We start from the raw sequence: 13,684 nt of genomic DNA, 5'->3' as shown, positions 1-13,684 counted from the left end.
ATTAGCACAATATACAAGGAAGCCCATGCTTAATTTCAGTTTTGTATCTGAAACTATTTTCCAATATAAAATAATATTTCGTGATCTTTGATTTTTACGCGAAAATAGGTAGAATCGCATTGCAATAATACGTGAATGTGTCATATAAATCGGACTAACATAGGACTATTCACTGGAAAGTATAGGTATTTAATACCCGTAACTATTCCTGCGTGATGTGACATCATTTTCATCTCGTGACACCTCTTAGCCGCGTGTCGTTAGGGGTCATTTTCGTAGTCTTATTATTATCATAGATAAATAACATGCACGCGGCCGGTACTTAAATATATATACAATTACAACGAAATACTAATTGTATAAAAGTAGTTGTATTTAAATTAGCGCTTGCAGTCTGCCTTCGAATTTTATTCGAAATGCTTGTGAAATCGTACAGATAGAACATTAACGTACTAGGTTTCATTGGACCTACACAGTGACTATTGGATTTTTTGCCGATTTATGTAAGTGTGAAGTTTTATTTATTAGCATTTCGTACATAATTTTAAAGATTTTTTTTATTTTATATTTAGTATTAGTAGTATCAATTTTTTTTTCATATTAAAATATTAATAAGTATAATTTTTTTAAATTTGATTACAATAACTTATTTTATCGGGATTAAAAAGGGATATCAATTTGCCGCGTTCTATGTATTTTAATTAATTTACCTTAATTTTAGAGTTAAATTTCGTTCGCTAAAAATATTATATCTATCTACAAACTTCAATATATATTATTTATTGCATGTAAAAAATTGTTAGATAAGTATTAATTTAAGTAGTTACTGTTTCCTGTTAATTAGTTTAAATAGTCAACAATTTGCCCAACAGTATTTTTTTAAATTTAAATTTGTACTTGATTTGAAAAGCAAATCAAAGTACTTACGCACTATTTTCCAAAGAGATAAAAATATGACCGTGTGTTTTTCAGCACTTTGGAATAGAACAACTCCATATCTTTTCCATGGATGTCGTAAAATGCGACTCAGGGATAAGCTTATAAACTTGAGATTCGTCTCTAGGCGATGGGCTAGCAACCCGTGACTATTTGAATATTTATTCCATCATAAATCCATACAGCTGAACGTGGCCTTTTAGTCTTTTCAAAACTGTTGACTCTGTCAATCCCACAAAGAATATAGACGTGACTACTGTATTTATGTATGTAGAAAGAAATGTGATATTTGGGATAATGGATTAGAAGGGTACGTACGAGTAACACTTGCCATTAGTAAACAAGGAAAAACCTTTTAAGCACATGAGTAAAGTTTTCAGAGATTCTGCGATTGATAAACTGTTCAAATTTCAACCGTAAATGCTTTGAATACAACGGCCATCATTTATTTTTATGAAAATAATAATTATAAGTAATAATTTGGTTATTATTATAACTGAACAATATTCTAGCCACATATGACGTTTGAACATGAAGTGGAAGTACCTAAACTAAAAACAACATATGTATATACATATAATCACGTATTTTCCCGTGGTAGACAGAATCAACAGACTCACAAAGAATGAAAGGCAAAGTTCAGTTGTACGGCTTAAAGATGGAATTGAGATTTAGTTTCCCAAGTATATTAGACTATCCTTTACTAGCCTTTTACGACTTCCATGGGAATGACTGAATTTAATATGTTGTGTTCACATCGAGATGATGTGTAGGTACTTTCGCAAGTTCTTATGTATATTGTATCTTTTTATATTTAATATTGTGTAACGTCAGTTCTGAGCACTTAATAAAAAATTGAGTAATAGGATGTATGTAACTGTATAGAAAATAAACTCACGATAATTACTTTTAAAATTTTACTATGAACGGTTCTGCCGTGCAAATTGGTCCGCATCCCATTCTTTTCTTGTTCGCGTGACTATGACTTGTCTTTACCCATCCTATCATATCCCAACTAATCTCAATTAATCCTAACTAATAATATTATAAATACATAGTTTGTTTGTTTGTTGTCTCTTCACACGTTATCTAATGAACCAACCTTCTTGAAATTTCGCGTATATATAATTAAGAGTCTGGAGAAGGACATGAAAGGTACCTTTCATCCCGGTAGTAACTAAAGTTCTCGTGGGATTTGCAAAAAACTGTATTCGTTTGAAGGTGACGCCAAATTCGCGCGGGCAAAGCTGCGGGTAAAGGCTTGTTTTCATATATACATATATGAAAACACCTTTTCGTAGGTCATAGGAATAGTTATTGAACGCTAAATACTATTGAACGCTGAGAGATGTCAAGGATAAATGTCACTATTTATTTTAAGGTCTCTCTCCTAATCGATCCCATCTAAAGATATTTACTATTTGTACGTATGTATAATGATCGGATACTAATTAGTCAATATGTAATGCGAAACATTAGGTCTTAGATGCTGTACCTATATATCTAGTAAAGCTGACAATGACTAATATCAGCATTACACGACCACAGTCATCATTAAGTAACAGGTTACGGCTACTTACATAATGAGCACTGTTATGGTGAAATGGTTAAATTACTTAACTTTACTTTAACAACAAGAAATTCGCTCTCTTGAATAAAAAAACAACATAATATTTCATTAGCATACATTTAATCAACTTTGTAGGCATGTTTATATGTCACTTCATTATTATTTAAGTGCCTGGGTCATAAAAACTAACAATAAAATAATAGTAAACCTACATGTTTGATAAGAGGCACACAACCCATGCATAAAGTTGCAAATAAAGGCGTTGATAATAATGGACATGGATATGCGATTTGCGATATCAAATTGTCCCTCGAATTGGAGTCATTGTGAGCGATAGTTACATCTCGTGATAGCGATTTGATTGCCGAGAATATCACTCGAAGATCACGCCACTTTGGCTCCTCCGCGGTCGAACACGGCCCATGCGGACGCGCAAGTTCAGGCGATCAGCTTGGGACAAACGTGATATTGTTTTTAGTGATAACTCCGCGATAAATAACTGCATTGGGCTACGGAAGGAAAGGTCAGTGAGTGTCCATAACGTGTTACATGTAAGGCATTCATGACGCAAGGGAACGAGATGTGTGGTAGGTTTTATTTTTGTTGTCTCCCGCATTAAGAGCTATGTTTCCTGTTGTGAATGCCTAGGTAAGATTTGTTTATTGACTCTTTGATAACTAATATCAGTTCAGGTCTTGTCCGGGTAGGTAAATAAAGTGTTTTTTTTTTCTTATTATTTTTTTTCATTTCAAGATAGCGTTTTTAGTTATATAATATTATGTTTATGCAAAACGTCAATTATTGAGATCCTATTTAACAACGCCAACCAACACTACTGAATTCAACTGTAATTTGGTATCTACAGGTTGTTGTAATGAGATAAGCATCCGGTAAAGAAGCAATTAGAAAAACGTAGCCCTGGGCGAGAGAAATAATTAAATTATGTTACATCGACCTATTTCATCTACCTAGTCTATAATATCAATTAAGATCACCCCTACCTGTCAATCAATCAATTAAGATCACCTGCGAACAAAATTGGATACCTCTGCCCAGCAGTAGCTTTTTTGTAAGCAGTACCTAGATATGAGTATTTTTCGTTTTCGTGATTCTTAGTATATATTTTGCTGTCTTTTAATACATTGAAAGAAATATAAAATACAATTTGCCTATGTCCGACATTAATCTCATACTATTCGTAGGTAATACGAAGCAATTTTACTTAGTTAGTTATAGGTACCAAAACGTTTACTAACGCTTATTAATTTACAGGTACTACATATTGTTTTTCTCTTATTTACAGCAAAATGCCGCCTCAGGGTCAAGATCGCGAGTCCTGGGTTCTGTACGAGACCGACGACAAGACGCAAGATGGTGGCACTCACGTGGTGCCTCCCTCCGCCGAGAAAAGAGTGTGGAAAATCGTCTGGAGGAATGTCATCGCATTTGCTCTGCTCCACATCGGAGGCGTTTACGGCGCTTATTTGTTCCTCTTCAAAGCTATGTGGCTGACCGATTTGTTTGGTAAGTTACTAACGTAGAAATATGATTAAAATAAGTGGGTAATGAGAAGCCGGCGAAAATATTTTTTTAAAATACCTGGTCTTTTTCGGATTCGAAATTTAATCTACCCGTGCAGGCTAAATATGGTTGAATACTTATACAATATTGTACACCCATGTAGGTACATAGCTACCCTTTAGGTGGATGGGTGTAAACCCAGATCTGTCTGAAAATGATTCTGATTTCTGTGGTGATTTTTGTTTAAGTCAGAAGTAGTAATAAAAACCATTTTTTTTTCTGGTACAGTTGGGTGAAAATCCATCCTGTCCGAGAATCTCCACTGGAGTATTGTGTTCTCAAGTAGTTACACTAATTCTACAAACTTTATAAGCTGATCAGCTTCCTAAGTTAAAGTATCTTCAGCGGTAGTCAGCCTCCTAATGAATTTAGCACTAACTTTACTACCAAATAAATACTAAGTAGATCGAGGAATAATGATCTGCCCATCTTTGCCAGCTCTATACTTGTGAAATGAATATTTTTTTTAATCGCGAAACCCCGTCAAATTCCCAAATTTAAATAAAATAAGGCTCATGTAAATTTACTTTAGTAATTGGCGCTTTTATGGAGATACGAAAAGGCATTACCTACATTTTAATTTTAAATTTTAATGATAGCACCCCTTATTGAAAATACATTCGGAACTTACTTACCTACTTATTAAAATGTAAAGCTGTCTAAACGAACGCGTGTGAGAGGGAGATTTTGGTTTTATTTTTAAATTTCCTTTTAATAACAATAAAAAGAATATATAAATGGCATGCGTAATGAGGCGTCGGCGTTGCGTAGAACGTAAAAATTTTATTTGTTCATGTGTAATAACCGAAAAAAGAGACTAATGGCTTGTTGGCGCATTGTTCTGCCACGGCTATAAATGTCCGGGTTCGATCCCCGGTCAGGTTCAGATCATTATGCACAATGAACTTTTTCTCTTTGGCCTAGGTCTTGGATGTTTATTATAAAATTATTCAAATATTTAGTATCCCAAAACACAAGTGTCGAGCTTATTTGGCGTTGTCTCAAGCCATATGCTTGGTCCGGTATATATCTGTATTTATAAAAACTAAAGAGAGACTGATATCGGTGTTATGATTATAAAAAAATTAACAACATCTTTTAGATATTAGGTTTGAAGCAATAATTTGTCGAAGTCGAGAATCTCATAAAATATAGAGTACTGGCTTTTACTTTTAGCGCAAATTTCACGAGAACTTTAGTTTTTACTGGAATGATAAGTACCATAGTCCTTCTCCTGACCTTTAATTATATACATGTAGAATTTCAAGAAGATTGGTTCAGTACATAACGCTTGAACAGAAAACAAACATACTTTCGCATTTATATTATTAGTCGGGATAAAATGTCTAGAAGTGTCAATATTTACAATTGAGTTAGCGAAATATATGGCACAAAGCTGTGGAAGGAAGGAAGAAAGTTGTATGGTATTACGCTTTTTGAGGTAAAATTGCAGAGCAAAGGAACCATTTTGAAAGTAAACATGAGTGCCACGGAACTCACGGTAAAGTGATATTAGAGTGACGTCCTTACACAGATAAAGTAAGAATATATTTATCTTAGAAGGATATCCGTCTAACGAAATGTGGTATAGCATGTGTTTTTAAAAATAGACTGTAAAAGATAAAAAGGTATTGTTTGTTTTGATTCACACTTCCCGGAGGGGAAGCCAGAGACTACATGTTGATATTTGCCACGATCCCTGCATACTTATTTCGCTTCATTTGTGTTTTGATGAATTACGATCTTGAATTAAAGAAATTTATTAATGAAATTCGTACGTAGTAAATTTGTATGATTAGGTACAACGCTTAGGTCATGTATTGTATTTTATTTTTGTCGCAAGCTGCATGCAGTGTTGTTGAATAGGTTTTTCAAAAATAGATACCTAGTTCAAAGATCGTTTTCATTTAAAACTTTATTTGCGAAATAAAACCTCTAGTGAGCTGTCATAGATTTATTTTTAAATGATGTTTGTTTAAGTGTTGGTTCTATCTAGGGTGGCGCCGCAACGCAAATTGAGTCTTGCCATTCGATAACAGGTTTTTTCATTTTAGTCCAGTTCTACGCCAGTTTTCTAAAACGTTTACGTTAAAACCTGAGACATGTATAATTTCCTGATATATACCTTGAAAACCTTAAATCAATAACAACTAACTAAAACTATATTATTAAAAATGACTAACTAAATTTATAAATGGTACAGTCCATTCAGCCAGCTTGCTAATTAAACACATGTTGCCTTGTTAACCCATAACGCAGGTCTTAAACTTAGGGCTAAATGAATCTGTTATTCTTTTATATATTTATTTTAATATGTTTGTAGCGGTATTTCTGTACCTGTGCTCCGGCCTGGGCGTCACTGCGGGCGCGCACCGGCTGTGGGCACACAAGTCGTACAAGGCGCGGCTGCCTCTCCGCCTGTTGCTTACTGTCTTCAACACCATAGCTTTTCAGGTAAATATTATTTTAATAATTATTCCTACTCTTACATGTAAAAGGTAACTAAGAGAACGAGCTCAACAATACGTTATTATTATGTTCCTTTTTTTATTACTTATCCTCTATCCCTTCCCGTAGTTGTCGTAAAAACCGACTACGGGAACAAGCTCAACAAAATATTATTAACTTGGTGACTGATGGTGGTGAAGGCCATGAGTTTATACGACACGTGTACCTGTACTATGTACTTACTATGTCTATAAATATTTTTATTCCGCAAATAACACATTATTTCGAATTCTATGTAAGTGTCAGTACCTACCTTTTATTTATTAAAATTGATATTGATTGAGTACAAAGGTCAAAGCGGCATTGGGTGAGAAAAAAAAAACAGTACCGCCCCTCGCACGCCTCTCAGTTCTCCGTTATAGAAGTAAATATTGTAATCAAATATACTAATAACTAGTTGTTGCCCGCGACTTCGTACGCGTGGTAGAGTCGCAAATCCCACAGGAGTTATAGTCTTTATGGCATTTATGAAAAGTACCCGCCGTTATTCTTCAGACTATTCTTAGTCTACGTAAATAATAAAGAGAAAATATTTGTATTTTTGTATGTTTGTAACGAATATACTCAAAAGCTACTGGACTTATTTTCACGAAATTTTGCGCATATAAAGAATAGACCTTCGGAAGTAACATAGGCATTTATTCTAGAATTTTCACGGAAATGAAGCCCCGCCCTACAGCAAGTTATATATCTATACATAAAATTTCAAGAATATTGCTTCAGTAGATAACGCTTGAAGAGACAACAAACAAACAAACTTTTGCATTTATAATATTAGTAGGGTTTCACAAAACAAAAAAAAAAGTAGAATAACCATAACGGAAAACCATATCTGAACCGCGCGGCATGGTACTCGTACCTCGCAAGCCACGCCTCTCTTCCTTGCAGCGTCATGTTTTGCACATTATGCGGCGCGGGTGAATTTTATATCGGTGTTATTTTTAAATTGTTATAGGTATCTTCTAAGATGTTCATTGAAATTAAGTGATGTCAAAGACAATTTTGTTCACAATTAAACATTCTTAATTAACAACATATTTATTTGGATAAAGATTATTATTTTAGTTGATACAACTCTTACCAAATAATGCATTAATTTCGACCAAATTTGATTACCATAAAACGGTTCTAGTGAGTTAATCTTAAAAGATAGACTTATACTGTCGTGAACATTTTTTTAGATTATTTCAAGAGGAATAATTCTTTCATACATATATTTTTGGTATCTTGAACCGTTTTCGCAGCGCACGCAACGGAAGCCCTCAACGATGAATAATTTTCCCCGTTTTTTCATATTATCTTTTATTTATTCGCTTCTAATAGTTACAGCGTGATGTTATATAGGTAGTCTAAAGACTTCCTCGAAAAATGGTCTATTCAACGCAAAAAGATTTTTTTTAATTCGAACCACTAGTTTCTGAGATTAGCGCGTTCAGACAAACAAACAAACTCTTCAGCTTTGTATTATTAGTATAGATATAATTTACAATATGTATATTTGATTACATGTTGTAAGATCATAATTCCTAATAGGAGCTGTTATGTATGCTGTGATGATAAATACTTTACAAATAACGATCGCTCGTGTAATTTTCGATTTTCATCACCTTGCTATTAACACTAGATCTCGTATTAATCATCCTAGTCCTGTTAGCCTATCTTAATCTTGCCAACGTCGGAGCCAAAAGCACACACCTCATCAAAGTTTGTGAGTAGCCCCACAGTTTAGGGAAAAGATCTAACTCATAGTCTCCGTATTGCTACAAAATATAAGTTTAAATTTAATTTATTACGTAATGCTAGACGCGGTATCACCAATGTATCAAGTAGAGCAAAGAATAAGAAAAATCTTCTATTTCCCTCAATAGATACATATGTATGTCGCAGTTTACATATACCAACCAAGAAATTATCTGTTTTAATGTTGAACTTGTTTAGCACAATTCAATAAATAACACACGCTTAGCAATTCATACCAAAGGAAAATAAAATAAATTGATATAATTTTAGAAGTCAATGAGCAATGAATTAGCAGCTGAAATGCGTAATTTGACTATAAATAATTATCCCACGTCAATAATATTCCAAGCAATTATAAATTCAATTGTTTACGATTGATTATGACGTACCCTCCAACATGTGATGAGCGATAGTGTCCATCACGACGGCAGCGCGCAGCCGGCCGGCGGAACGTGAGCATGATGCGAACACGCACGACTTTTTTATCATCGTCATCGTATTAACCCCGACCTTGCGATATCGTCATGTTTTTGGCATCACGAGAGCGTTTTTAATCCCTGGGGTGGGTTTACGGATCATGATTCTGGATTTCTGATAAGCGATTTTGCAGGGGAACCCATATTGGATCATGAATTCACTTTTAGTTGCCTAAATATGATGGCAGTCCCATAATGTTTTGTATAACCGTAAGATCTTCAATTAGCAATCAAAATTATCTTTTTAATTCAGAAAACAGTCATTACTTAGTTTAATTTGAATTTGTACCATCCTGTGCCACCAGGTTAAGGTGCCCGAATAAAAAACATCGTGTTTTTTTTTATTCGGGCACCTTATCCTTTCGACCAACGATGCTCCAATCGACCCGACCTTGCACTATGGGACACCGCCTTTCCTAGGTCAAAGAAATTACCCTTGAACAGGTCTAACCAGTTAGTGGCATCTTGTTTAATATCCGGCCTTGCTAATTGTATTTCCTTCTCCAATGGCAATAGAAAGCCTGCTAACAAACTCTTTGACATCAAGAGCATGCACCGGACGCACTCGTTAAAAATGTTTTACTATTTTATTAAAGCAGACTTGTCACTTGAACTGTGTCCCTGAATGTATGTTTTGCTCAGGATTGAATTGAACTATGTAGTGCAATAGGTTAAACCCCGCACCCGCAGATGCCGTCGGACATATTCTAAGCTGAGAGCTTAAACGCCATTCAGTGTTATAAAAAATATATTTGAGTCTAAAAAAACAAGAATAAGATCTTGTTTTTTTTAATGATGAATAAAGTAAAATTTTTTTTTTCTAAAGTTACCATCAAAATAATTGAAATTCTTGAAATAGCCCATTTTCCGGGAATGTCAGTCTAACTCTGGCGTGTTGACATGACGTCTATCACAGACATATGAAATTCTCGCTGTGATATTACTTTACGCTAGTCCCCGTTACACACCAATATTTTAAACTCTAAATATTAATTATATTATAGTGCTCTTTGGTTTTTAAACTTGTATGATTTTTTCTCGACCTAGGCTTAAGTAAGGCTTTTGTTAAAGTTACCTATTTATTTTTGTTTGATGTTTGTTATATAAATCCATCGACCATCCAGATCAATTAGATCTAAAAACTTTGCAAAACGGGTTCGATTTATTTTTTATTTACTAACACAGTTGTTGCCCTCGGGTTCACAATAATTTATCGGGAATCGTTGAATGTGCATATAATTTATTTCCCACATGGGAAGTGGAAAATCGTATTGTTCATTGTTAGTTATTATAACTGCGCTGTAGTATTTATTCTGCTTATTTCTGAGTAGGGTTGACGTCTGGCAGACGAATAAATGGGGAAAGTTAAGAAAGATGATGTGACACTTTTCCATATGTCAGAATATTTTCTTATTTGCACCGCCCCAGCACTAACAAGTGCCTAACATTGGCTTGTGTGGAAATATAATTAATACAGTTCAAATCCTACTGTGACCATGTATCAATGACTATTTTCTGAATTGTGTACATTAGTACAATTTCGAACTAATACTCGTATACGTTCGTATACGGTAAAACTGTAAGTAGGAAATAGAGATATGTACAAAAAAAAATACTAGGCAAATGTTAAACTCCCCAATAACTTACAAGCAATATTTTTTATACAAGTTGCCCTTAGGGCACAAGCTGTCAATCAAAGGGTACCAAAGTAGAAGACGAGAACCTGGTTTTCCAGGTTTCACCTAACAGGGCTTAAAAGTTCATACAAAAAGGTAGCATGTCCATTCTTTACACAGACGAACAGTTAAAACACAGGACTTCGTTAAAAATTTCACAAAATGTTGTTTAGTAATTCCCACGAGACTGAGGCCTCTGGCAAAGACTAGTTCACAATTAAACATGTTATTACTCTAAGCTTTCCTATTTCATAAAATTAACACAAAGGCGCTGTGCTGTATGAAGACATTTAAATTTATTAAAGACAAAGTTCATTTGCATTAACTTCTTTTTACGCGGCAAAGGTTTAACTTCAGAATATTTGCCCAAACTTTCCCATAACTATCTTTATAGTTCTAGGTTAGTTTACGCAATTTTGAATTCAAGTTAACAGCTTAGAATAAAATAATAGAAAAATAAGCATTTATCAAAAGAGGGAGAGAGACAAGTTCCCTTTTTACAGCGATTATTAAATTAACAGCGTATCAACAGCGACGATGACTGACGAAGATCAGATTTTTTACTTGTTGTTTGTCAATGTACACAAAAAGTGTTTTTGAGATTTGAACAACAGATATAATAATTAATTACAAAGTCAAACGAGCTATAAAAAGTAATGTTTCCATTTGATATCTTTACTGCAATTAAATTGGGGTTTCTGAACTTGACTTCTCCTTGAACTTTTTACCTATTCATGAATCCATTTTACGCTTGGTTTACCGGAAATAAGTATAGTCGATTAATTTTACATAATGTTAAATGGTAGTCTGGAGTGATCGCTTTCAGTGATAAGGTTATTCTTCAGTACTGAAAGTAAAAAATATTGTCGTTTTACTCGTTATGCCATAAAGCGTTATTGTATTGTAACATAAATCAAAGCGATACGCGATCTCAGAGTCATGAATGAGGTCTACATTTACATATTTCAACTACAAAAAGTAATATTGTTCAGATTCTTGTAATCTGAAAGGCGTCTTGATAGCTCTCATATTAACCACTCAAAAAGACAAAGTGTTCTCTGCATGAGGAATGCAGCGTTATGGAGCACCATTTCTAAATTCGTTACTTACAAAACACAGAATTGTAAATCAATTGATATAGCTTTCGTAAATAAGTATAAATTGTAAATTCCTATTATTTTCGTTACAATGTGTGGTGTTTCCTCTCTTGGTGTTCTCCTGTACTCCAGAGGCATATACAAAACCTGCTTTAATTCAACTTCTTATACTCAAAAATCTGTGCATTGTCTGGAGGGCAGTTTCGCAAGAGTTTTATTTATTTTGATGATTGATTGACTTCAGGATGCCGTGATCGACTGGGCTCGCGACCACCGCCTGCACCATAAGTACTCGGAGACGGACGCCGATCCCCACAACGCAACAAGGGGGTTCTTCTTCTCCCACATTGGCTGGTTGCTCGTCAGGAAACACCCACAAATCAAGGAGAAAGGGCCCACCATCGACCTGAACGACTTGAGGGCCGATCCCGTACTCCACTTCCAGAAGAAGTATGTATCATTAATTTTTTTATAACTAAGTCCTTAAACACAGTAATTTTCCTTTTCATTCTTAAAATCTTTTCAACGAATATTAGTACCTATCATTATGATAGTACATATTGTCGTTACTGGATGTTCCTCGAACATTGAGGCAAAAATCGTGGGGAGTCCATTGGGGAATACACTTCAATTGCCACAAGAAGTTTATGTTTAGATTCCATATAATATAACGAGACTTTTGGTGGAGTGCTTAATAATGTATTTTTTCTTTCAGATACTATTTATACCTTATGCCCTTGGCATGTTTCGTCATGCCCACATTAGTACCTACACTCTGGGGTGAATCTCTATGGAACGCGTATTTCGTATGCGCTATCTTCAGATACATATATGTTCTAAACGTCACTTGGCTCGTAAACTCAGCTGCGCACGCTTGGGGAAGCAAACCGTACGACAAAAACATCAACCCTGTGGAAACCAAGCCTGTATCCTTGGTGGTCCTTGGAGAAGGCTTCCACAATTACCACCACACTTTCCCGTGGGATTACAAGACTGCCGAATTAGGAGATTACTCTTTAAACTTCTCCAAATTATTCATCGATGCTATGGCAAAAATAGGTTGGGCTTATGACCTGAAAACGGTCTCTCCTGATGTGATCGAGAAGCGTGTGAAGAGGACGGGAGACGGCAGTCACCACGTCTGGGGCTGGGACGACAAAGACGTCCCGGTTGAAGAAAAAGAAGAAGCCACCATCTTTAACCCTTCGAAAGATGAATAACCTAGTGATTTGGGACTAATATTATTTAGTTAGAAACGCTGTTCCAATTTTAATATACCACAGAAATTATGATTGGTTGGCTTGTATTTATTTATTTATTAAAGAAATGTCCTTGCTAAAAATAAGTTCTGCAGGAGATTGTCATCTCCTTCTCCTCCGCGTATTTATTTTAATTATTTGTTATAATTAAATTTGTTTTACATTTTTTTTTAATTTTGGGTGAAGCTTAAGAGGTTACACATTTATTTCTTGTAAGTTAATGTCTAGATACTAACCATTTTGAGTAAGTAAACTACACTAAGAATCTGTAAAACAATTCAAAGTATAATGCATTTAACAAGACGAAGACATTGAACATCTCAAAGAACGTGATAATTTAGATTAGTTTAAAAAAAATGAATTACTTTTCATTATATCCAATCCAATTATTGAATGTAATATCAATAAAGGTTATTGGTGTACTCAGATATCGATAATTTTATTTAATAACTATATATAAAGAACCCACTCGTTGGCGAAGATAACATTGGAGTTGCTTTCTGACGTGACATACTCAGGCCAAGATAACCATGATCATAGGTGGGGATCCCCAGGATAAGGACTTAAACGTTTCGACGTAAACGGGCAAACGACAGAAGGATGATGAATATGACTCTAATGATGAAGAAGAGGAAGAGCTTATATTTTAGACTTCTTTTCGGTAATAATACCCGAGCGAACGTTGACATAACATCACATTTTTGGCGCCATTGTGTAAAGTGTTGATGTTGTTCGTAATATTTCATTTTCCGTTTTCTATGGCACCATGCTTTGTTACCCCGTTATCGCATTTTGGCTTATTTAGGCAAGTCTCTTCAATGATTTAGGGAACAAAATAAAA

At 34.7% G+C, this 13,684-nt stretch overlaps 1 protein-coding gene across 2 annotated transcripts; it reads left to right on the top strand.

Annotated features, from left to right (window-relative positions):
- Positions 1 to 349: 349 nt before the first annotated feature.
- LOC106132348 (acyl-CoA Delta-9 desaturase) lies at positions 350 to 13,009 on the top strand. Of its 2 annotated transcripts, none has more exons than XM_013331717.2 (5): positions 350 to 503; positions 3,810 to 4,030; positions 6,411 to 6,541; positions 11,829 to 12,034; positions 12,300 to 13,009. In XM_013331717.2, exons 2-5 carry the CDS (start codon positions 3,814 to 3,816, stop codon positions 12,802 to 12,804), a joined length of 1,059 nt encoding a protein of 352 aa, XP_013187171.1. In that variant the 5' UTR covers positions 350 to 503; positions 3,810 to 3,813; the 3' UTR covers positions 12,805 to 13,009. The 2 variants fall into 2 exon arrangements, with proteins under 2 accessions (XP_013187171.1, XP_013187169.1); XM_013331715.2 differs by lacking the exon at positions 350 to 503 and adding an exon at positions 2,881 to 3,029.
- Positions 13,010 to 13,684: the final 675 nt, after the last annotated feature.

This window comes from Amyelois transitella, chromosome 14 (genome assembly GCF_032362555.1).
Source record: "Amyelois transitella isolate CPQ chromosome 14, ilAmyTran1.1, whole genome shotgun sequence".
In the NCBI taxonomy this organism is placed as follows: domain Eukaryota; kingdom Metazoa; phylum Arthropoda; class Insecta; order Lepidoptera; family Pyralidae; genus Amyelois; species Amyelois transitella.
This window is presented reverse-complemented; position numbering and strand designations above follow the sequence as displayed.

Coding starts and splice junctions, on each gene's coding strand:
- LOC106132348 (XM_013331715.2), top strand. CDS start 2,929: ATGCGGACGCGCAAGTTCAGGCGATCAGCTTGGGACAAACGTGATATT. Junction 4,031..6,410: donor GTGGCTGACCGATTTGTTTG/GTAAGTTACTAA, acceptor ATATGTTTGTAG/CGGTATTTCTGTACCTGTGC. Junction 12,035..12,299: donor GTACTCCACTTCCAGAAGAA/GTATGTATCATT, acceptor TTTTTCTTTCAG/ATACTATTTATACCTTATGC.